The sequence below is a fragment of the Heterodontus francisci genome, chromosome 17, assembly GCF_036365525.1.
Source record: "Heterodontus francisci isolate sHetFra1 chromosome 17, sHetFra1.hap1, whole genome shotgun sequence".
NCBI classification, from domain to species: Eukaryota; Metazoa; Chordata; class Chondrichthyes; order Heterodontiformes; family Heterodontidae; genus Heterodontus; species Heterodontus francisci.
This window is the reverse complement of record NC_090387.1, coordinates 91,562,574-91,587,497: the sequence shown is the minus strand read 5'-3', so window position 1 is coordinate 91,587,497 and position 24,924 is coordinate 91,562,574. Positions and strand designations below refer to the sequence as shown.

The window sequence follows — 24,924 nt, the reverse complement described above, 5'->3', positions numbered from 1 at the left end:
TTAGTTCTTCACTAGGTTCTTTTGGATCCCATGAGCTCAGGGATCCTGCCGACTACGCCAAACTGTTGGAGAAATCCAGATTATGCCACATTATTGAACAAATTCTCCGGACTCAGACTTTTAGAATAAACACTTTACTGCATGATATCATGGGGTGCACACCTTACGTAAAGGCGTTCCAGTGCCACTCCACGGAACAAAGGGAATCCACAACGGATATACAGTTACTCAGCCCATCCTGGCTGGACATAATCCAATCATAACGGTTATTGATTACATACATTACACATATTACCAATTAGATTACTCATTAGGCATCATGTGGCTACGTGATCAGCTCGTGCAAGCCCCCTGATCATCTTGTGATGTTCCCAGACCCCCTTATCAACTATCCTTGAATCTTCACAATGAATCATTCTACCTTTATCAAGCTTGCATTCCTGATTGCTTCGTGCAGTCTGCAGTTACACAAAGCTGCTGTCTTATGCACTGATGTAGGGGGCCTCCTTGGTCAGACTAATTGGCTGTGCTAGGCAGTACCCTGCTCAAAGCTGCAAGCTAACTAACTTGTCCCACAATGCCTTGGGCAAATACTCCATTTTGTAACAATATGTGGCTATACTTTCAACTTGTATATGAGTGTATATATTCACTAGGATTATTTTAATCTACTGACTCAAATAACAGTTATAGAAGCAACAGCACAGCAAAACTGCTCCCACACTGACAAATCTTTTTGTTCACAGTTTGATGAATCTGAGAATCATAGTGAAAGGATATTTCACAACCTTTTTCAGCTGCTCTCGGAATTTGCTCTGAGTCACTGTGTAGATACAGGTGTTTGTGCAGGTACTGAGGAGCTGGAGCAGGGTTCCGATGGTACCTGCGGCGGGTGAAGGGGTATAGGAATCAGACATGAATGCAATTCGCTGATACAGGAAACACGTAAGATAGGTCGTCCATAAAACAATAAAACTGCCTGAGAGAGTGAAGAGTAAAATGATGGATTTTCTGCGTTTGTCCATCTCAGGGTCACTGGGACTCTCTCTATCACTGTCCGCGTGGAGTCTCCGGCGGGCTCTACTAGCTATTAAAATGTGTCTGACGGTCAGAGTGTTGAGGAGCAGAATCAAAACGAATGGGAGCAAAGGGGTTAGAAGGCGATGAAGAATCTCGTATGCTGCCCAGAAGATTGAAATGTAATACTCTGGTTTTGTGATGCAAAACCATTCCAAGTTGTTGAAGATGTACTGAGCTTTAAATTTGAAGAACCAGGGAATACTTTCCAAACAGCTCAGCACAGGCACTGCTCCAATAATCACCCTTGCAGTTTTCTCAGTGCAATATTTAGTTTTCAGCTTCTGGCAACAAATGGCCACAAATCGATCAAAGGTGAAAGCAACTGTAAACCAGACAGAAATCTCTGTGGTGGCAACAATGAGCATCATTACCAAACGACATATGGGAGTAATATCCAGGAAAGAAACTGGGAAATAAACAATAAGCCACCTCAGAATCACATCAGTCATGACAACCATGAGATCGGCCGCTGCCATGGCTACCAGGTAATGAGTGACACATTTGGAGAGACCGCAGTTTCCCCGAGACAGGATCACAATCGCCAGCAAGTTGACTGCAAATAAAAAACAAGGCGAGAATAACTGGTCAAGTTCAAAGCATCAGTTAAACAGGATGTTCCGTTGAGTTTTCTGCATCTCATATTTGAAAATGACATCTGATTGTGCCAGTGTTTTCAGCAGGATTAGGGTTGCAAAATCGAAAAAACATATTGTTAATCAACTGAGAGAAATAAAAGCAGCATGAATCTTAAAAACAGACATGATTTCTGGCCATATGACCTGGGTCTGTGAGGGAAGAGGCCAAGGGAGGAGGGCCTAGTGTCAATGGCATAGCAGGAAAGGAAGAGAGTGAGGTTGGAGGGCCTGGTGTTAACTGGGGCCGAGGATCAGCCTGTTGTTAACCAAGAGAGGGGAAGGCAAAGGAAGAGGGCGGCTTACAGTTAACAGTGGCGGGTGGGGTGGGGTGGTTGTGGGGGATGGGTTGGAGCTGGTGGTGATGATGGGAGGTGATGGGGGAGGTCAAGAGGGGAGAATGAGGGGGGAGTACATGGTGTTAACCAGGCCAGGGCATAGTGTTGGTGGAAGGAGAGGAGGGCTTGGTCTTAACAGGGGGGAGGGGAAAGCGAGTGAGGGTGGCCTTCTGCGAACAGGGGTGTGAGGTGATGGGGGAGGTCAAGAGGGGAGTGTGAGGGGGTAGTACTTGGTGTTAACTAGGCCAGGGATTGGGGGTAGGTGGAAAGAGAGGAGAGCCTGGTGTTAACTGGGATGAGGGCGAAAGCGAGTGAGGGCAGCCTTCTACTAACTCAGGTGGAGGGAGGCTGGAAAACCTGGCGTTAAGTTGGAGGAATGGGGTTCTGCCTGGTGTTAACCGGGGGAGATGGCCGAGGGAAGATGGCAAGGGGTGGTGGAGAGGAGGGCCTGGTGATAACTGGGGAAGGAGAGCGAGAGTGGATGGCCTGTTGTTAACCCGTAATTGTGTGGACGTGAGAGGTAGGAAGGTCTGGGAGGAGGGAGCTAATGATTCAGGTGTAATAATCTGTACTAATTCAGCACCTTCAAGTAAGCTCACAGCACAGGAGGGAGGGAGGACATTTTTTCCCAGACAGACCCTCAGGCCGTTTCATGACTGTCAACAGATTTTCGGAGGGCTACTTCACTTGGGGTGCAGAGTGTAACAGAGATGTCGCATGCCCAATCGACTGTATGTCATCTGCACAAAGACCTTCCTGTGTTGTCTATAGAGCAAATTACTGGGGAGTTGATCTGTGTCAGCTGGGTAGGGATGTAGTTCTCATGACTTGTACTGATAATATGCTCTTCATCCACGTGAATCTTGCTAACTTTGAGAATGTGAGAATCTGCCTGGGGTTTCTGATTCTAATTACATAGAAATTACAGCAGATAAATAGGCCATTCAGCCAAACTGGTCGATGCTGGTCTTTATATTCCATACAAAACAAATGAACATAGATACAAATTAGGAGCAGGAGTAGGCCACTCGGCCCTTCAAGACTGCTCTGCCATTCAATATGTTCATGGCTGAACTGACTACTCCATATTTCCACCTACCCGCGATAACCTTCCACACCCTTGCTTGTCAAGAATCTATCTACCTCTGCCTTAAAAATATTCAAAGACTCTGCTTCTAATGGCTTTTGAGGAAGAGAATTCCAAAGACTCCCCGCTGGACGGCAGCAAGGACTCCTGGGTAGGTATTTTCTTTAAAGGTGCGGAGCAGAGTTAACCCGAGACCCTTTTTACCCTCCTCCTCTAGCCAAAAAGGACTGAACAGGTAAGCTATTTCACTGTTTTTGTTAATATCTATATTTGTACTTAATTAAGGGGTAATTGAGTAAAAGAAATGGCAGCCAGGGGAGTGCAGTGCTCCTCCTGCAGTATGTTCGAGGTGAGGGGAACCTCCGGTGACCCTGCCGACTTCACCTGCTGGAAGTGCATCCGTCTCCAGCTCCTATCAGACCGTGTTAGGGAACTGGAGCTGGAGCTGGATGAACTGAGGATCATTCGGGAAGCTGAGGGGGTGATAGATAGAAGCTACAGGGATGTCGTTACTCCACAAAACAAAGGCAGCTGGGTAACAGTTAGAGGTGGGAAGAGGTCAGTGCAGGGATCTCCTGTGGTCGTTCCCCTCAGCAACAAGTATACAGTTTTAGATACTGTTGGGGGGGACGGCCTATCGGGGGCAGGCTGCAGTGAACGGGCCTCTGGCACGGGGTCCTGCACTGTGGCTCAGAAGGGAAGGAGGGAGAATGGGAGAGCACTAGTCATCGGGGACTCGATGGTGAGGAGTACCGACAGGCGGTTCTGTGGGCGCAAGCGAGACGCACGGATGGTTTGTTGCCTACCTGGTGCCAGGGTCCGTGATGTTTGTGATCGCGTCTTCAGGATCCTTAAAGGGGAGGGGGAGCAGCCAGAGGTCGTGGTGCACATTGGCACCAACGACGTAGGAAGGAAGGGTGGCACAGATGTTAGAAGTGAGTTTAGGGAGTTAGGCTGGAAGCTGAAAGCTCGGACGGAAAGAGTTGTTATCTCTGGTTTGTTGCCGGCGCCACGTGATAGTGAGGCTAGGAATAGGGAGAGAGCACAGCTGAACACGTGGCTGCAGGAATGGTGTAGGAGAGAGGGCTTCCAGTTCTTGGATAATTGGACTGCATTCTGGGGAAGATGGGACCTGTTCAAACAGGACGGGCTGCATCTGAACCAGAGGGGCACCAATATCCTGGGAGGGAGGTTTGCTAGTACTGTTCGGGAGGGTTTAAACTAGTTTGGCAGGGGGATGGGAACCGGACTTGTAGTCCAGGGACCAGTGGGTCCACTCAGAAAGACAAAGAGTGTAGTGAGGTATTGGGGAAGGTAGCACTGTCGCAGAGGACAGATGGGCACGGAGAAGGGTTAAAGTGCGTATACTTCAACGCAAGAAGCATCAGGAATAAGGTGAGTGAATTGAAGGCGTGGATGGGCACTTGGGACTACGATGTTGTGGCCATCACTGAAACGTGGATAGGTGAGGGGGAGGAATGGTTCTTGGAGGTACCTGGTTATAGATGTTTTCATAAGATTAGGAATGGTGGTAAAAGAGGTGGGGGGGTGGCATTGTTAGTTAGAAATAGTGTAACAACTGCTGAAAGAATTTTCGAGGAGGATCTGCCGACTGAGGCACTGTGGGTTGAGGTCAGGAACAGGAAAGGAGCAGTCACCTTGATGGGAGTTTTCTATCGGCCCCCCAATAGCAGCAGGGAGGTGGAAGAGCAGATTGGGAAACAGATTTTGGAAAGGAGCAGAAGTCACAGGGTAGTAATTATGGGGGATTTCAACTTCCCAAATATTGATTGGCAACTCTTTAGATCGAATAGTTTGGATGGGGTAGTGTTTGTGCAGTATGTCCAGGAAGCTTTTCTGACTCAGTATGTAGACTGCCCGACCAGAGGGGAGGCAATATTGGATTTGGTACTAGGTAATGAACCAGGGCAAGTGATAGAGCTGTTGGTGGGCGAGCACTTTGGAGATAGTGATCACAATTCTGTAGCATTCACTGTGGTAATGGAGAGGGATAGGTATGTGCAACAGGGCAAGGTTTACAATTGGGGGAAGGGTAGATATGATGCTGTCAGGCAGGAACTGAGGAGCATAAGTTGGGAGCATATGCTGGCAGGGAAGGGCACGGTCGAAATGTGGAACTTTTTCAAGGAGCAGATAGTAGGGGCCATTGATAAGCATGTCCCTGTCAGACAGGGAAGGGATGGTCATGTGAGGGAACCGTGGTTGACAAGAGAGGTTGAGAGTCTTGTTAGGAAGAAGAAGGATGCGTATATAAGGTTGAGGAAAAAGGGCACAGGCATAGCTCTGGAGGGATACAAGATGGCCAGGAAGGATCTGAAGAAAGGGATTAGGAGAGCTAAGAGAGGGCATGAAAAATGCTTGGCGGGTAGGATAAAAGAAAACCCCAAGGCCTTTTACGCGTATGTCAGAAATATGAGGATGACTAGGGGGACCGTAGGTCCGGTCAAGGACAATAGCGGGAGACTGTGTGTTGAGCCGGAAGAGATAAGTGAGGTTTTGAATGAGTACTTCTCTTCGGTATTTACGAATGAGAAGGGGTGTATTACTGAAGAGGACGGTGTGAAACAGACTGGTAAGCTCGAGGAAGTGCTCGTTAGGAGGGAAGATGTGTTGGGGTTTTTGAATAACTTGAAGATAGACAAGTCTCCCGGGCCTGACGGGGTATATCCAAGGATGTTATGGGAAGCAAGGGATGAAATTGCAGAGCCGCTGGCAATGATCTTTTCATCTTCTCTGTTGACGGGGGTGGTACCAGGTGATTGGAGGGTGGCAAATGTTGTGCCCCTGTTCAAGAAAGGGAATAGGAACAACCCTGGGAATTACAGGCCAGTTAGTCTTACTTCGGTGGTAGGCAAGTTGATGGAAAAGGTGCTGAGGGATAGGATTTCTGAGCATCTGGAAAGACACTGCTTGATTCGGGACAGTCAGCACGGTTTTGTGAGGGGTAGGTCTTGCCTCACAAGCCTGATTGAATTCTTTGAGCAGGTGACCAAGCAAGTGGATGAGGGTAAACCAGTGGATGTGGTGTACATGGATTTTAGTAAGGCATTTGATAAGGTCCCCCATGGTAGACTTATGGAGAAAGTCAGGAGGCATGGGATAGTGGGGAATGTGGCCAGTTGGATTAAGAATTGGCTAACTGATAGAAGGCAGAGAGTGGTCTTAGATGGTAAATACTCAGCCTGGAGCCCAGTTACCAGTGGCGTGCCACAGGGATCAGTTCTGGGTCCTCTCCTGTTTGTGATTTTTATTAACGACTTGGATGAGGAAGTCGAAGGGTGGGTCAGTAAATTTGCAGATGATACAAAGGTTGGTGGAGTTGTGGATACCGAGGAGGGCTATTGTCGTCTGCAAAGGGACTTGGATAGGTTGCAGTGCTGGGCTGAAAAGTGGCAGATGGAGTTTAACCCTGAAAAGTGTGAGGTCGTCCATTTTGGAAGGACAAACACGAATGCAAAATACTGGGTTAACGGTAGGGTTCTTGGGCATGTGGAGGAGCAGAGAGACCTTGGGGTCTATGTGCATAGATCGTTGAAAGTTGCAACTCAAGTGGATAGGGCTGTGAAGAAGGCATATGGGGTGTTAGCGTTCATTAGCAGAGGGATTGAATTTAAGAGCCGTGAGGTGATGATGCAGCTGTACAGGACCTTGGTAAGGCCTCATTTGGAGTACTGTGTGCAGTTCTGGTCGCCTCATTTTAGGAAGGATGTGGAAGCCTTGGAGAGGGTGCAGAGGAGATTTACCAGGATGTTGCCTGGAATGGAGAATAAGTCTTACGAGGAAAGGCTGAACATTCTAGGCCTCTTCTCATTAGAACGGAGAAGGATGAGGGGTGACATGATAGAGGTTTATAAGATGATCAGGGGAATAGATAGGGTAGACAGTCAGAAACTTTTTCCCCGGGTGGAGCAAAGCGTTACAAGGGGTCATAAATTTAAGGTGAAGGGTGGGAGATATAAGGGGGATGTCAGGGGAAGGTTCTTTACCCAGAGAGTGGTCGGGGCATGGAATGCCTTGCCTGGGGAAGTTGTTGAGTCAGAAACTTTAGGGACTTTCAAACGGCTTTTAGATAGGTATATGGATAAAGGAGAATGATGGGGTATAGATTAAATTGTCCTTGACAGAGGACAAAGGATCGGCACAACATCATGGGCCGAAGGGCCTGTTCTGTGCTGTATTTTTCTATGTTCTATGTTCTATGTTCTATGACTCACAACCCTCTGAGTGAAAAAAAAATTCTTCTCATCTCTGTCTTAAATGGGCGACCCCTTATTTTTAAACAGTGACCCCCAGTTCTAGATTCTCCCACAAGGGGAAACATCCTTTCCACATCCGCCCTGTCAAGACCCCTCAGGATCTTATTTGTTTCAATCAAGTTGCTTCTTACTCTTCTAAATTCCAGCGGATACAAGCCAAGCCTGTCCAATCTTTCTTCATAAGACAGCCCACTCATTCCAGGAATTAGTCTCGTAAACCTTCTCTGCACTGCCTCCAATGCATTTACATCCTTCCTTAAATAAGGAGCCCAGTACTGTACACAGTACTCCAGATGTGGTCTCACCAATACCCTGTGTAGCTGAAGCATAACCTCCCTACATTTGTATTCAATTCACCTCACGATTAACAATAACATTCTATTAGCTTTCCTAATTACATGCTGTACCTACATACTAACTTTTTGTGATTCATGCACTAGGACACCCAGATCCCTCTGCATCTCAGAGCTCTGCAATCTCTCACCATTTAGAGAATATGCTTTTTTATTCTTCCCGCCAAAGTGTACAGTTTCACACTTGCCCACATAATACTCCATTTGCTAGGTCTTTGCCCACTCATTTAACCTATCTATTTCCCTTTGCAGCCCCCTTATGTCCTCTTCATAACTTACTTAACTACCAATGTGTCATCAGCAAATTTAGCAACCATACCTTTGTTGCCTTCATTTAAGTAATTTATATCAATTGTAGAAAGTTGACGCCCCAGCACAGATCCTTGTGGCACACCACTTGTTGCATCTTGCCAACCAAAAAATGACCCTTTTATGCCTACTCTCTGTTTCCTGTTCGCCAGTCAACCTTCTATCCATGCCAATATGTTACCCCCTACATCATTATTCAAGAAGGGTAGCTGGGAAAAAAACAGGTAATTACAGGCCAGTGAGTCTAACATCAGTGGGAGGAAAACTTTTGGAAAAAGTTGTGAAGGGCAAGATTAATCTCCACTTGGAGAGGCAGGGATTAACCAAGCATAGTCAGCACGGCTTTGTTGGAGGGAGATCATGTTTAACAAACTTGATTGAATTTTTCGAGGTGGTGATTAGATGTGTAGATGAGGGTAAAGCAGTTGATGTAGTCTACATAGACTTCAGTAAGGCTTTTGATAAGGTCCCGCATGGGAGATTGGTTATGAAGGTAAGAGCCCATGGGATCCAGGGCAACTTGGCGAATTGGATGCAAAATTGACTTAGTAGCAGGAAACAGTAGGTGATGATTAAGGGTTGTTTTTGCGAGTGGAAGCCTGTGACCAGTGGTGTACCACAGGGATCGGTGCTGGGACCCTTGCTGTTTGTAGTGTACATTAATGATTTGGATGTGAATATAGGAGGTATGATCAGTAAATTCACAGATGACACAAAAATTGATGGTGTCATAAATAGTGAGGAGGAAAGACTTGGATTACAGGATGATATCGATGGGCTGGTAAGATGGGCAGAGCAGAGGCAAATGAGCAGGGGCAGAGCATACAAGGCTATGGTCCAAGTGCTGGAAAACGGGATTAAAATATATAGGTGCTTGATGGCCAGCACAGACACGATTGGCCAAAGGGCCTGTTTATTTACTCTTTGTTTGTAACTCTAAGCTTCTATTTTCTGCAATAAGCTTTGATGTGTTACCTTATCAAATGCCTTCTGGAAATCTAAGCACAATAAATGCACTGGTTGCCCTTTATCCACAGCACATGTAACTCCCTCAAAGAACTCTAATAAATTGGTTAAACATGAGTTCCCTTTCATAAAACCATGTTGCCTCTGCCTGATTACCTTGAATTTTTCTAAGTGCCCTGCTATACCGTCATTAATAACAGCTTCTAACATTTTCCCTAAGACAGATGTTAAACTAACTGGCCTGTAGCCTCCTGCTTTCTGTCTCCCTCCCCTTTTGAATAAAGGAGTTAAATTTGCTATTTTCCAATCTAACAGAAACTTCTCCTAATACAGGGAAGTTTGGAAAATTAAAACTAACCCATTTACTATCTCACTAACCACTTCTTTTCACACCCTAGGATGAAGTCCATCAGGACTCGGGGACTTGTCAGCCCGCAGCTCCAACAATTTGTCCAGTACCACTTCCCTGGTGATTGTAATTTTATTGAGTTCCTCCCTCCCTTCCATTTCCTGACTTACAGCTAATACTGGGATGTTACTTTAATCCTCTATAGTGAAGACTGATGCAAAATATCTGTTCAATTCATCTGCCTACTCCCACCCCTCTTTAGCTAACCCTATCGTCATATCCTTCTATTCTTTTCTCCCTCTTGTGATTATCTAGCTCCCTCTTCAATGCATCTCTGCTATTTACCTCAACTACTCCCTTTGTTAGTGCGTTGCTGGCGATGTTTACACATTCAGTTGCCAACGTAATGTCTCAGACCCTGAAGCGATAAATGTATATCGAGGGTCCTCCCAGATTCCCAGTAAGGGCCTTCCTGAAAAGGAGGCATTGAACTCAGTGTTGCTCCTCCACGATCCCTGCCTACACCTGCCTTTTGTCATTGCACTGGACAGAGGGGGAATAGAGAAGCTGAAAAGGGTCCAAGAGTCAGGGACATGCTGGATCACAGGAGTCACAGCTCAATCTCCTGAAAGGCATTCACCACCTGCTCGCCAACAATGTTGTCTGCAGAATGAAATCTGAACTGAACCCTGTGTCTGTTGAGTGTATTGAGGGACTCAGATGCTTAGAGCAGTTGTGTTTGATGTCATTTTGCCCTTTGGGAAGAACTGCTCACAGACAGGATACAATTAATGCCCCTTCTCTTTCTAACTTAGCGTTTCTCTCAGGAATTTCCTTTGTGCCATTCCATTCTGAAAGGGAGCGTTTTCCTCTGCCATGTGCTGTTCCACAATCTCCACTTCTTCACCCTTTTCTTCCATGAGGATATATTCTGGTGACACATTCTACCATTTTGTATGGTGGTTGGTCCAGTGGAGGATTCCGTTCTCAGGGATCTTCAGTATCTCAGGAGACCCGATATGGAGATTATTGGCCTTCTGCCACCGCTGAGGCAAGGCTTGGCTGCCCACTCTTTCCAGGGCCAGAACAAAATCAATATTGACACATCTCATCCGTCTCTTTTTCTGTTACCTGAACGAGTGCATCTCTATTTTTGATTGTATTTCATCCCTACTATGCTAATCCTGGGTCATCCAATCATAGAGTAATACAGCACTGAAACAGGCCCTTCAGCCCACTGAGTCTGCATCGAACATCAACCACCCATTTATACTAAACCTACATTAATCCCATATTCCTTACCACATCCCCACCTTCCCTCAATTCTCCTCCCACCGGCTTACACTAGGGGCAATTTTCAACAGCCAATTTATCTATCAACCTGCAAGTCTTTGGCTGTGGGAGAAAACCGAAGTACCCAACTGAAACCCACGCGGTCACAGGGAGAACTTGCAAACTCCACACAGGCAGTACCCAGAACTGAAGTGGAGCTGTGAAATTGCGGTGCTAACCACAGCGCCACTGTGCAGGGTGGGCAGCTGGAATGATCTTCTGAGCCTGGAAAACGTCACCAGTTACAGGATGTGCCAGATTGTCAGGAATGATATTGCTTCCGACCTGTGCAGGCCTGGGATTGAACCCAAAACTTAACGTCCTTTCTGGCACGAATTCACACTGGTCAGTGAATCATAGATTCACATGGCTTAGAATTATTGATGAAACAAAAAGTAATCTTACAAACGATATTGCTGCACTCTTACACCAGCTCCTGCTCATGTATCTTTCTTTTCTAATTCAGCTGTAGTTGTGGTAATTCATTCCACTGAATATTCTTTCAAACAACAATTTTTAATTTAGGCAGCACCTTCAAATTAGGGAAATTCCTCAAAGCATAAGGAAAAAATAAACACTGAACCGAAAAGGAGAATATTAGGAGAGTTGACCAAAAGCTTTAGAGGTGGGTTTCAAGGAAGTTCTAAAAGGAGAAGAAAGTGCAGAAGTGGGGGAAGGGAGTTCCAGAGCATGGGATCCAGGTAGCCGCAAGGATGGCCTTCAGTGGTGGGGTGGAGTGGAGAGGTTCACAAGTGGACAGTTAGAGGAATGAGAGATCAGAGGGGGTTTTAGGGCTGGAGAAATTTACAAAGAGAAGGAGGGGTGGGCTATGAAGGAATTTAAACAGGAGGAACCGAAGTTTAAAATGGAGACACTGGGGAAACCAGGAGCTAAATGAAGCTCAGTGAGCACAGGGTGAGTAGGAGTTTGTATTGGATAGGACAGGAGTAGCAGTGTATTAGATGGAGATGAATGGAGGTTAGCATGGGTAGAAAAAGCTTGCATTTATATAAGGATTTTATGGGTCATTAGAATATCGTATAGTGCTTCCCAGCCAGATCTGGAGCTAGGTGACAAAACAGATAAAATAAAAAAGTAGGTCTCCTGAAGGATCAATGTGGTAATCTATGTGTGGAGCCACGGGAAATGAGTGAAGTCTTCAATGAATACTTCTCGTCTGTATTTACTGTGGAGAAGGTCATGGAATGTAGTGAGTTCAAGGGAGGGAACAGCGATAACCTGGAGCATATCAACATTACAAAGGAGGAGGTGTTGGAGGTTTCGAAGCGCATTAAGGTGGATAAATCCTCAGGGCCTGATCAGGTGTATCCTACGATGCTATGGGAAGCAAGGGAGGAGATTGCCGGGGCCCTGGCAGAGATTTTTGTATCATCATTAGCCACGGGTGAGGTACCAGAAGACTGGAGGGTAGCTAATGTTGTGCCTTGATTTAAGTAGGGCAGCAGGGATAAGCCAGGGAACTACAGGTCGGTGAGCCTTCCATCAGTGGTGGGAAAGTAATTGGAAGGGATTCAGAGAGACAGGATTTATCTGGTTAGGGATAGTCAGCATGGCTTTGTGCGTGGGACAGCTTGTCTCACAAATATGATTGAGTTTCTGGAGGAGGCGACCAAGAGGATTGATGAGGGCAGGGTGATGGACGCTGTCTGCATTGACTTTAGCGAGGCCTTTAGCAAGGTCCCGTGTGGTAGGCTGGTCCAGAATGTTCGAACAATGGGGTCCAGGGGGACATAGCCAATTGGATACAAAATTGGCTTGGTGACAGGAGGCAGAGGCTGGTGGTGGAGGTTATTTTTCAGATTGGCGGCCGGTGACCAGTGGTGTGCCGCAGGGACCAGCGCCGTGCCCTCTGTTGTTTGTCATATATATTAATGACTTGGATGTGAATGTAGGGGGGATGATCAGTAAGTTTGCAAATGGCACCAAAATTGGTCATATCGTGGACAGAGAAGAAGGTTGTCTCAGGTTACAACAGGATATAGATCAACTGGGAAAGTGGCAAGGGATTGGCAAATGGAATTTAACACAGATAAGTGCGAAGTGATGCATTTTGGGAAGTTAAACTAGGGCAGGACATATACAGTGAATGGCAGAGCCCTGGGAAGTGTTGTTAGTCTCTACCTTGGGGTGCAAGTACATAGTTCCCTAAAAGTGGCAAAACAGGTAGACAGGCTGGTGAAGAAGGCGTTTGGCATGCTTGCCTTCATCGGCTGAGGCATTGAATTCAAGAGCTGGGACATCATGTTGCAGTTGTACATAGCGTTGGTTAGGCCGCATTTGGAGTACTGTGTGCAGTTCTGGTCGCCACAGTAAAGGAAAGAAGTGATGAACCTGGAGAGGTACTTGAATTTGAAAGGCAAAGAGGAATATGGAATTAGTGCAGACAGGTGGGATTAGTATAGAGGGGCATTATGGTCAGTATCGACGCGATGGGCCGAAGGGCCTGTTTCAATGCCGTACGACTCTATGACTCTAAAGACCATTTGATCCACCTTCAATTCCAATATCCAGTAAAACTCCATGATGTTTCCGCACAATACAGTATTCAGTAGTTTCTCACATGGTCCTGGGTTTCTGTTCCAGTATCCAGAGGAAGTCTATAGCTTGATGATTTTTTGTGTGAAGAACTTCCTGAAATCTGACCCACTGTCATGGTTTGGTCTGAAATAGTGCCCAGTATGTTCACTGTCATTGCCTTTTTACATCGGACAATACATCTTTCAGTCACTCCTTTCATTGCTGAAAAAACCAGGTTTTTCCAGTTTTCCTTCACAACTTGTTCTTAGTGCCCAGAGATCTTCTGGCTGTTCTCTAAACTGGTTCCTTTTCTACTCAGGATCAGAACTAGAGTGAGTGAGTGCTCAGTTTGAGCATTGCTCCTTCATTTTCATTCCAATGTTGTAAGTACATGACTCTGTATTAAATTTATTTGGTTTAATATTACTGCACCGTGATCTTGACAACTGGCCAGTGGGTTCTCTAACACTTTGGGATTATGTTTGACAATTACATCACCATTTCTGAAGTAAACATGTTTTCATAGCAACATCTTTGAAGAGCTATCCAATTAGTCCTGCTCTTTCCCCATAACCCTGCAATCTTTTCCCATTCAAGTATTTATCCAGTTCCCTTTTATTATTGAATCTGCCCTTTCAGGCAATGCCTTCCAGATCACAACATCTTGCTGTATAAAAGGTGACCTCATGCTACCTCTGGTTCTTTTGCCAATGATCTTAAATCTGTGTCCTCTGGTTACTAAACATTCACCCACTGGTAACAGTTTCTCCTTATTTAATCTATCAAAACCCTTCATGATTTTGAACGCCTTGATCAAATTTCCTCTTAAACTTCTCTGCTCCAAGGACAAGCCAGCTTTTCTTGACTCTCCAAGTAACTGACATCACCTGGGGTAGGTGGGACCTCTACAAACAGGATGGTCTTCACCTGAACCAGAGGGGTACCAATATCCTGGGGGGGAGATTTGTTAGTGCTCTTCGGGGGGGTTTAAACTAAATCAGCAGGGGAATGGGAACCTAAATTGTAGTTCCAGTGTACAGGCTGTTGAGAGTAGTGAGGTAGGGGATAAGGTTACAGGGACGCAAGAGGGCACTGGCAAGCAAGAACTTGGTTTAAAGTGTGTCTACTTCAACGCCAGGAGCATCCGGAATAAGGTGGGTGAGCTTGCAGCATGGGTTGGTACCTGGGATCCTGATGTTGTGGCCATTTCGGAGACATGGGTAGAGCAGGGGCAGGAATGGATGTTGCAGGTTCCGGGATTTAGATGTTTCAGAAAGAACAGAGAAGAGGGTAAAAGAGGGGGGGGTGTGGCATTGTGAATCAAGGAAAGTATTACAGCGGCAGAAAGGACGTTTGAGGACTCGTCTACTGAGGTAGTATGGGCCGAGGTTAGAAACAGGAGAGGAGAGGTCACCCTGTTGGGAGTTTTCTATAGACCTCCGAATAGTTCCAGAGATGTAGAGGAAAGGATAGCGAAGATGATTCTCGACAGGAGCGAGAGTAACAGGGTAGTGGTTATGGGGGACTTTAACTTTCCAAATATTGACTGGAAATACTATAGTTCGAGTACTTTAGATGGGTCTGTTTTTGTCCAGTGTGTGCAGGAGGGTTTTCTGACACAGTATGTGGACAGGCCAACCAGGGGCGATGCCACATTGGATTTGGTACTGGGTAATGAACCCGGCCAGGTGTTCGATTTAGATGTAGGTGAGCACTTTGGCGATAGTGATCACAATTCGGTTAGGTTTACCTTAGCGATGGGCAGGGACAGGTATATACCGCAGGGCAAGAATTATAGCTGGGGGAAAGGAAATTATGACGCGATTAGGCAAGATTTAGGATGTGTAGGATGGGGAAGGAAACTGCAGGGGATGGGCACAAACGAAATGTGGAGCTTATTCAAGGAGCAGCTAATGCGTGTCCTTGATAAGTATGTACCTGTCAGGCAGGGAGGAAGTTGTCGAGCGAGGGAGCCGTGGTTTACTCAAGAAGTTGAAGCGCTTGTCAAGAGGAAGAGGGAGGCTTATGTTAGGATGAGACGTGAAGGCTCAGTTAGGGCGCTTGAGAGTTACAAGCTAGCCAGGAAGGATCTAAAGGGAGGGCTAAGAAGAGCAAGGAGAGGACACGAGAAGTCATTGGCGGATAGGATCAAAGAAAACCCTAAGGCTTTCTATAGGTATATCAGCAATAAACGAATGATAAGAGTTAGAACAGGGCCAATCAAGGATAGTAGTGGAAAGTTGTGTGCGGAATCAGAGGAGATAGGGGAAGCGTTAAATGAATATTTTTCGTCAGTATTTACAGTAGAGAAAGAAAATGTTGTCGAGGAGAATACTGAGATACAGACTACTAGGCTAGATGGGATTGAGGTTCACAAGGAGGAGGTGTTAGCAATTTTGGAAAGAGTGAAAATAGATAAGTCCCCTGGGCCAGATGGGATTTATCCTAGGATTCTCTGGGAAGCCAGGGAGGAGATTGCAGAGCCGTTGTTGTTGATCTTTAAGTCGTCATTGTCGACAGGAGTAGTGCCGGAGGACTGGAGGATAGCAAATGTTGTCCCCTTGTTCAAGAAGGGGAGTAGAGACAGCCCTGGTAATTATAGACCTGTGAGCCTTACTTCGGTTGTGGGTAAAATGTTGGAAAAGGTTATAAGAGACAGGATTTATAATCATCTTGAAAAGAATAAGTTCATTTGCGATAGTCAGCACGGTTTTGTGAAAGGTAGGTCGTGCCTCACAAACCTTATTGAGTTTTTCGAGAAGGTGACCAAACAGGTGGATGAGGGTAAAGCCGTGGATGTGGTGTATATGGATTTCAGTAAGGCGTTTGATAAGATTCCCCACGGTAGGCTATTGCAGAAAATACGGAAGTATGGGGTTGAAGGTGATTTAGAGCTTTGGATCAGAAATTGGCTAGCTGAAAGAAGACAGAGGGTGGTGGTTGATGGCAAATGTTCATCCTGGAGTTTAGTTACTAGTGGTGTACCGCAAGGTTCTGTTTTGGGGCCACTGCTGTTTGTTATTTTTATAAACGACCTGGATGAGGGTGTAGAAGGGTGGGTTAGTAAATTTGCGGATGACACGAAGGTCGGTGGAGTTGTGGATAGTGTCGAAGGGTGTTGTAGGGTACAGAGGGACATAGATAGGCTGCAGAGCTGGGCTGAGAGATGGCAAATGGAGTTTAATGCGGAGAAGTGTGAGGTGATTCACTTTGGAAGGAGTAACAGCAATGCAGAGTACTGGGCTAATGGGAAGATTCTTGGTAGTGTAGATGAGCAGAGAGATCTTGGTATCCAGGTACATAAATCCCTGAAAGTTGCTACCCAGGTTAATAGGGCTGTTAAGAAGGCATATGGTGTGTTAGCCTTTATTAGTAGGGGGATCGAGTTTCAGAGCCACGGGGTCATGATGCAGCTGTACAAAACTCTGGTGAGGCCGCACCTGGAGTATTGCGTGCAGTTCTGGTCACCGCATTATAGGAAGGATGTCGAAGCTTTGGAAAGGGTGCAGAGGAGATTTACTAGGATGTTGCCTGGTATGGAAGGAAGGTCTTACGAGGAAAGGCTGAGGGACTTGGGGTTGTTTTCGTTAGAGAGAAGGAGGAGGAGAGGTGACTTAATAGAGACATACAAGATAATCAGAGGGTTAGATAGGATGGATAGTGAGAGTCTTTTTCCTCGGATGAGGATGGCAAACACGAGGGGACATAGCTTTAAGTTGAGGGGTGAAAGATATAGGACAGATGTCAGAGGTAGTTTCTTTACGCAGAGAGTAGTAGGGGCGTGGAACGCCCTGCCTGCAACAGTAGTAGACTCGCCAACTTTAAGGGCATTTAAGTGGTCATTGGATAGACATATGGATGAAAATGGAATAGTGTAGGTCAGATGATCGGCGCAACATCGAGGGCCGAAGGGCCTGTACTGCGCTGTAATGTTCTAATTCTAAAAAAAAAAAAAAAAAAATTCATTCCTGGTAGCATTCTGGTAAATTTCCTCTGCACCTTCTCTAAATGTGTGGTTTTATTCCTAAAATGTGGTGCACAGAATTGACCAGAATACTCCAGCTCAGGCCTAACCGGTGTTTCATAAATGTTTAGCAAAGTGTCCATGCTTATTTCCTCTATTCCGTTATTATTAAAGCCAAGAAACCCATATGCCTCTGTAACAGCCTTCTCAACTTGCCCTGCTATCTTCAAAACTTTGTGTACATACCTCTTCAAGTCTCACTTCCTGCATCCCCTTTAAAATTGTACCATGCCCTTCAAATTGTCAGCCCTCGTTCTTTCTACCAAAAATTAATAAACTTATACTTCAGTGCATTAAATTTCATCTGCCATGTGTCTGCCCATTTCACCAGTCTGAGTCCTGAAGTCCGTCATTATCCGAACATACAAATTGGGAGCAGAAGTAGGCCATTCGACCCCTCGAGCCTGCTCCACCGTTCCATAAGATCGTGGCTGATCTGTTGGTGTTTGGAATTCCACACTCCCATCTACCCCCAATAACCATTGATGACATTGCCCAACAAGAATCTATCGAGCTCCGCCTTAAAAATATTCAATGACACCACCTCAGTATTTTCTGAAGCAGAGAGTTTCAAAGTCGCACAACCATCTGCGATAAAAAAAAATTCTCCTCATCTCTGTCCTAAAAGGGTGACCACTAACTTTAAAACAGCCCTAGTTCTGGACTCACGCACAAGAGGAAACATCCTCTCTACATCCACCTTGTCAAGACACTTCAGGATCTTATAAACTTCAATCAAGTCTCCACTCACTCTTCTAAACGCCAGTGAAATCAAGCCCAGTCTGTCCAATATTTCCTCATAAGACAACCTTCTCATTCCAGGTATCAATCTAGTAAACCTCCTCTGAAATGTCTCCAATGCATTCACATCCTTCCTTCAATCAGGAGACCAAAACTGCACACAGTATTCGAGATGTGGTCTCACCAATATCATGAACACTGAAGCATAACATCCTTACTTTTATTCTCAATTCCTCTCATAAGCAAGGATAGCTTTCCATTAGCCTTCTTTATTACCTGCTGAACCTGCATACTAATTTTTTATGACTCATGCACGAGAAAACCTAGATCCCCTCGCACCTCAGAATTCTGAAGTCATTCTCCATTTAAATAATCCTCTGCTTTTTTATTCTTCCTGCCAAAGTGAACAACTTCACATTTTCTCACATCATGCTCCATCTTCCAGATCCTTGCCCACTCACTCAGCCTATCTGTATAACTCTCTTTCTTTTTCTTTTGGGCCTCCTTATCTCGAGAGACAATGGATACGCGCCTGGAGGTGGTCAGTGGTTTGTGAAGCAGCGCCTGGAGTGGCTATAAAGGCCAATTCTGGAGTGACAGGCTCTTCCACAGGTGCTGCAGAGAAATTTGTTTGTTGGGGCTGTTGCACAGTTGGCTCTCCCCTTGCGCCTCTGTCTTTTTTCCTGCCAACTACTAAGTCTCTTCGACTCGCCACAATTTAGCCCTGTCTTTATGGCTGCCCGCCAGCTCTGGCGAATGCTGGCAACTGACTCCCACGACTTGTGATCAATGTCACACGATTTCATGTCGCGTTTGCAGACGTCTTTATAACGGAGACATGGACGGCCGGTGGGTCTGATACCAGTGGCGAGCTCACTGTACAATGTGTCTTTGGGGATCCTGCCATCTTCCATGCGGCTCACATGGCCAAGCCATCTCAAGCGCCGCTGACTCAGTAGTGTGTATAAGCTGGGGATGTTGGCCGCTTCAAGGACTTCTGTGTTGGAGATATAGTCCTGCCACCTGATGCCAAGTATTCTCCGAAGGCAGCGAAGATGGAATGAATTGAGACGTCGCTCTTGGCTGGCATACGTTGTCCAGGCCTCGCTGCCGTAGAGCAAGGTACTGAGGACACAGGCCTGATACACTCGGACTTTTGTGTTCCGTGTCAGTGCGCCATTTTCCCACACTCTCTTGGCCAGTCTGAACATAGCAGTGGAAGCCTTACCCATGCGCTTGTTGATTTCTGCATCTAGAGACAGGTTACTGGTGATAGTTGAGCCTAGGTAGGTGAACTCTTGAACCACTTCCAGAGCGTGGTCGCCAATATTGATGGATGGAGCATTTCTGACATCCTGCCCCATGATGTTCGTTTTCTTGAGGCTGATGGTTAGGCCAAATTCATTGCAGGCAGACGCAAACCTGTCGATGAGACTCTGCAGGCATTCTTCAGTGTGAGATGTTAAAGCAGCATCGTCAGCAAAGAGGAGTTCTCTGATGAGGACTTTCCGTACTTTGGACTTCGCTCTTAGACGGGCAAGGTTGAACAACCTGCCCCCTGATCTTGTGTGGAGGAAAATTCCTTCTTCAGAGGATTTGAACGCATGTGAAAGCAGCAGGGAGAAGAAAATCCCAAAAAGTGTGGGTGCGAGAACACAGCCCTGTTTCACACCACTCAGGATAGGAAAGGGCTCTGATGAGGAGCCACCATGTTGAATTGTGCCTTTCATATTGTCATGGAATGAGGTGATGATACTTAGTAGCTTTGGTGGACATCCGATCTTTTCTAGTAGTCTGAAGAGACCACGTCTGCTGACGAGGTCAAAGGCTTTGGTGAGATCAATGAAAGCAATGTAGAGGGGCATCTGTTGTTCACGGCATTTCTCCTGTATCTGACGAAGGGAGAACAGCATGTCAATAGTCGATCTCTCTGCACGAAAGCCACACTGTGCCTCAGGGTAGACGCGCTCGGCCAGCTTCTGGAGCCTGTTCAGAGCGACTCGAGCAAAGACTTTCCCCACTATGCTGAGCAGGGAGATTCCACGGTAGTTGTTGCAGTCACCGCGGTCACCTTTGTTTTTATAGAGGGTGATGATGTTGGCATCGCGCATGTCCTGGGGTACTGCTCCCTCGTCCCAGCACAGGCATAGCAGTTCATGTAGTGCTGAGAGTATAGCAGGCTTGGCACTCTTGATTATTTCAGGGGTAATGCTGTCTCTACAACCTCCTTATGACCTTTTCACAACATACTTTCCTAACTATCTTTGTGTCATCTTCAAATGTAGCTCCTATGCCATCAGTTCCCTCATCTAAGTCATTAATATCAATTATAAAATGTTGAGGCCTCAGCACAGACCCCTGTTTTCTCCAGCCAGCCAATCTTTTTTTCTGTGCTGCTATGTTAGCCCCTACACCATGAGCTCCTACATTGCACATAAACCTTTTATGTGGCACCTTGTCAAATGCCTTCTGGAAATCCAAGTCCAGTACGTCAATGGGCTCCCCTTTATCCACAGTACATGTCACTCCTTCAATGAACTCCTACAAATTGGTTAAACATGATTTCCCTTTCACAAAACCATACTAACTATTTCCGATTACCTTGAGTTTTTGTAAGTACCCAGCTACAAACTCCTTAATGACTGATTATAACACCTTCTCCACAATGGGCAGCAAGCTAACTGGCCATTAGTTACAGGTTTTCTGCTTCCCTCACTTCCTGAAAAGAGGGGCTTTCCAGTCTGATGAGATTTCCATAATCTGGCAAATTTGGCAAAATTAACATTAACGCACCTACTCCCTCATTAGCCGCCACTTTTAAGACCCTAGGATGAAATCCATCGGGACCCAGGCCCGCAGCTCCATAAGAAAGGGGTCAGTGACATTCCAAATATCTTTGGTCAGTGCCACTTCCCTGGTGATTGTAATTTCACCAAGTTCCTCTCATCCTTCCACTTCCTGATAAACAGCTATTACTGGAATGTATTTTGTATCCTCTATAGAGAAGACAGAAGCAAAATATTAGTTCATTGCATCCGCAATTTCCTTATTCCCTATTAATAACTCCCCATTCTCACTCTCTAGAGGACCAACACTCAATTTACTTACTCTTTTCCTTTGTAAATACCTGTAGAAACTCTTGCTATCCATTTTTACATTTCTAGCTAGCTTCCTCTCATACTCTAATTTCTTTCTCCTAATTAGTCATTCTCTGCCATTCTTCATATTCTGACCAATCATCTGAACTGCCACTCATCTTTGTGCAATTACATGCTTTTTCCTTAAGTTTGATGCTTTTCTAAACTCCTTTAGTTAACCACTGATGGTAGGTCCTCTCGCTAGAATTTTTCTTTATGGCAGGAATATAATTATTCTGAGTATTCTGAAATATCCCCTTAAATGTCTGCCACTGCTTCGCTATTGATCTATCAACCCAGTTCACTTCAGCTTGCTCAGCTTTCATGCCCACATAGTTACCCTTATTCAAGTTTGAAGTACTAGTCTCAGACCCACACTTGTCTCTTTCCAACTAGATGTAAAATTCAATCATATTGTGGTTGCTTCTACTTTTACTCTGATGTCATTAATTAATCCTGTCACATTACGCAATACCAAGTCTAATATAACCTGATCTTTGGTTGGTTGCAGAGCACGCTGTGGTGCTCTGATAAACTGTCTTGAAAGCATTCTATGAACTTCTCATCCTGGCTAATATTGTCAATCTGATTTTTCCAGTTTTTATGTCGAATAAATTCACCCATGATTATTGCCGTCCCATTTTCACAAGCACCTAATATTTCTTCTGGTATACTTCATCCTGCATTGTGATTACTGCTCGGGGGCCTGTAGACACTCCCACTAGTGACTTATTTCCTGTACTATTCCTCATCTCCACCAAAACTGATTCTACATCCTGATCTCCTGAACTAAGGCCCAAGGTCCTATTATCCGATTGTTTACTACATTTCCAAGTTGTGTGTCACCTAGAAGCTTTGAAATGATGCCCTATGTATCCAACACAATGTCATTAGAACATTAGAACATTACAGCGCAGTACAGGCCCTTCGGCCTTCGATGTTGCGCCGACCTGTGAAACCATCTGACATACACTATTCCATTTTCATCCATATGACCACTTAAATGCCCTTAAAGTTGGCAAGTCTACTACTGTTGCAGGCAGGGCATTCCACGCCCCTACTACTCTCTGAGCAAAGAAACTACCTCTAACATCTGTCCAATATCTATCACCCCTCAACTTAAAGCTATGTCCCCTTGTGTTTGCCATCACCATCCGAGGAAAAAGACTCTCACTATCCACCCTATCTAACCCTCTGATTATCTTATCTGTCTCTATTAAGTCACCTCTCCTCCTCCTTCTCTCCAACAAAAACAACCCCAAGTCCCTCAGCCTTTCCTCGTAAGACCTTCCCTCCATAACAGGCAACATCCTAGTAAATCTCCTCTGCACCCTTTCCAAAGCTTCCACATCCTTGCAATAATGCGGTGACCAGAACTGCACGCAATACTCCAGGTGCGGCCTCACCAGAGTTTTGTACAGCTGCAGCATGACCTCGTGGCTCCGAAACCCGATCCCCCTACTAATAAAAGCTAACACACCATATGCCTTCTTAACAGCCCTATTAACCTGGGTAGCAACTTTCAGGGATTTATGTACCTGGACACCAAGATCTCTCTGCTCATCTACACTACCAAGAATCTTCCCATTAGCCCAGTACTCTGCATTCCTGTTACTCCTTCCAAAGTGAATCACCTCACACTTTTCCGCATTAAACTCCATTTGCCATCTCTCAGCCCAGCTGTCCAGCCTATCTATGTCCCTCTGTACCCTACAACATCTTTTGGCACTATCCACAACTCCACCGACCTTCGTGTCATCCGCAAATTTACTAACCCACCCTTCTACACCTTCTTCCAGGTCATTTATAAAAATGACAAACAGCAGTGGCCCCAAAACAGATCCTTGCGGTACACCACTAGTAACTAAACTCCAGGATGAACATTTGCCATCAACCACCACTCTGTCTTCTTTCAGCTAGCCAATTTCTGATCCAAAGCTCTAAATCACCTTCAACCCCATACTTCCGTATTTTCTGCAATAGCCTACCGTGGGGAACCTTATCAAACGCCTTACTGAAATCCATATACACCACATCCACTGCTTTACCCTCATCCACCTGTTTGGTCACCTTCTCGAAAAACTCAATAAGGTTTGTGAGGCACGACCTACCTTTCACAAAACCGTGCTGACTATCGCTAATGAACTTATTCTTTTCAAGATGATTATAAATCCTATCTCTTATAACCTTTTCCAACATTTTACCCACAACCGAAGTAAGGCTCACAGGTCTATAATTACCAGGGCCATAATTATCTTGCCCATAAATCTCCAGTAATCTCCTTTCAGGCTCACGTGCACCTTTTCCCTTTACAATCTACTCAATGGCCTTCTAAACATCTGCTAAAACAGCAGGAAGAGGAAGGTGAGGCAACACATGAGGTCAAGCATCTCACAATGGATTCCACGATCATTATTATTATTATTAGAATCATATTAAGCAAATAGCATATCTGCAGTGTATACACACTGAAAACAGACTGCAGATGAAGATGTAATGAAGATATCAGACACAGTGCCACATTATCAGACCTCCAGAAATAAAACAGTCAAAATGTAAAGACATCGGTAGCTCAGGTTTTGCAGCAGTATTCACCCCAAATCAGCCAAATTACATTCAGTGCAAAATAGCATTTGCATGATCCTTTGTGTTAGCTTAAAAATATTACGCTAGATACTGGTAATGTCCACAAAACTGTCCACGTTTCCAGATCTAATCCATCACCATGGCAAATTTTTACCAATTGTGCCTATTTATGAGCCTTCAAGGAAGCTCCTAAAATTAAGCTGTTTTGTTTGGGCACAAGGACACTAATAGGCATGTTTTTAAAAATTTCAACATTCCGATTTTATTACTAAGAAACTGACTATTTTACACCAATGTAACTATTAAACAGTTCTGTACAGCTTTTCAAATTCATTTTCATTATTTAAAATACGCCTACACAAACTTAGATTTCAAATGCTTATTTTTTGTGTTAAATCTATTTTCAACTGTATTAATAAAGCTGCACAAGGTTATCACTCTTAAATATATCAAGAAATATCTTTAATTCACTCCAAAATGCTGACCGATCGTGCTGGTTCATGGCAGATTTTATTTTCAGAGACATTCAAATGAGTTTGAACAAAACTTGAGGAAAAGAAGCATTTCTCGAAACTAGCACAATTTGCACCCACATCGCAGAAACACTTCACCAATGACACAACAATGAACAGATATCAGTGACTTATTAGTAACTTACTGGGCACTCCAATGGCACCAAGCACAGGACAGTAAATGATCTCAACATCAGCGAGTGTCGGTATTAAATTGAACAAATATTTCATGCTCAGTTTAAAGCAAGAACTCCAACTTTAACTGAAACTGTGATCATCTAAAGGAGCCTTTATACATACACAACAAATCGTCCAGGGACATAATTAGGTTGGGTGATCACTGATATTGCTTACAGTCATTTGAACAAACAGATCTGAGAGAGGCAAACAGCATTAGCAACGAGTAGTTCAGAAGTAGGAGGGATAAGATAGGGTTTGGGGGGGGTAGGGGGTGGTGCATAGAGGAACATGCGATATCTAAAGTGCGTCCGGAGTGCAGGTGTGTACGTACCTGCAGCGTGGTCAATGAGATTGGAGGGCTGCAGGCACAAGTAACTACATGGGATTATGGCAAAGTGGCAATAATGGAAAAGATATACTAACACTTTCAATTTGTCTGACTGTCTTTTTGCGAACCGTACACCCGAATGAGTAACTCCACCA

General features: G+C 45.2%; 1 protein-coding gene across 1 annotated transcript; it reads right to left on the bottom strand.

The window, feature by feature from the left end:
* Positions 1 to 740: 740 nt before the first annotated feature.
* Positions 741 to 24,492, bottom strand: LOC137378640 (probable G-protein coupled receptor 139). Its single transcript, XM_068048932.1, has 2 exons — positions 24,408 to 24,492; positions 741 to 1,633 (listed from the first exon to the last, which is right to left on the bottom strand). The coding sequence occupies exons 1-2, from the start codon at positions 24,490 to 24,492 to the stop codon at positions 741 to 743; spliced, it is 978 nt and encodes a 325-aa protein (XP_067905033.1).
* Positions 24,493 to 24,924: the final 432 nt, after the last annotated feature.

Coding starts and splice junctions, on each gene's coding strand:
- LOC137378640 (XM_068048932.1), bottom strand. CDS start 24,492: ATGAAATATTTGTTCAATTTAATACCGACACTCGCTGATGTTGAGATC. Junction 1,634..24,407: donor TGGTGCCATTGGAGTGCCCA/GTAAGTTACTAA, acceptor TTTTATTTGCAG/TCAACTTGCTGGCGATTGTG.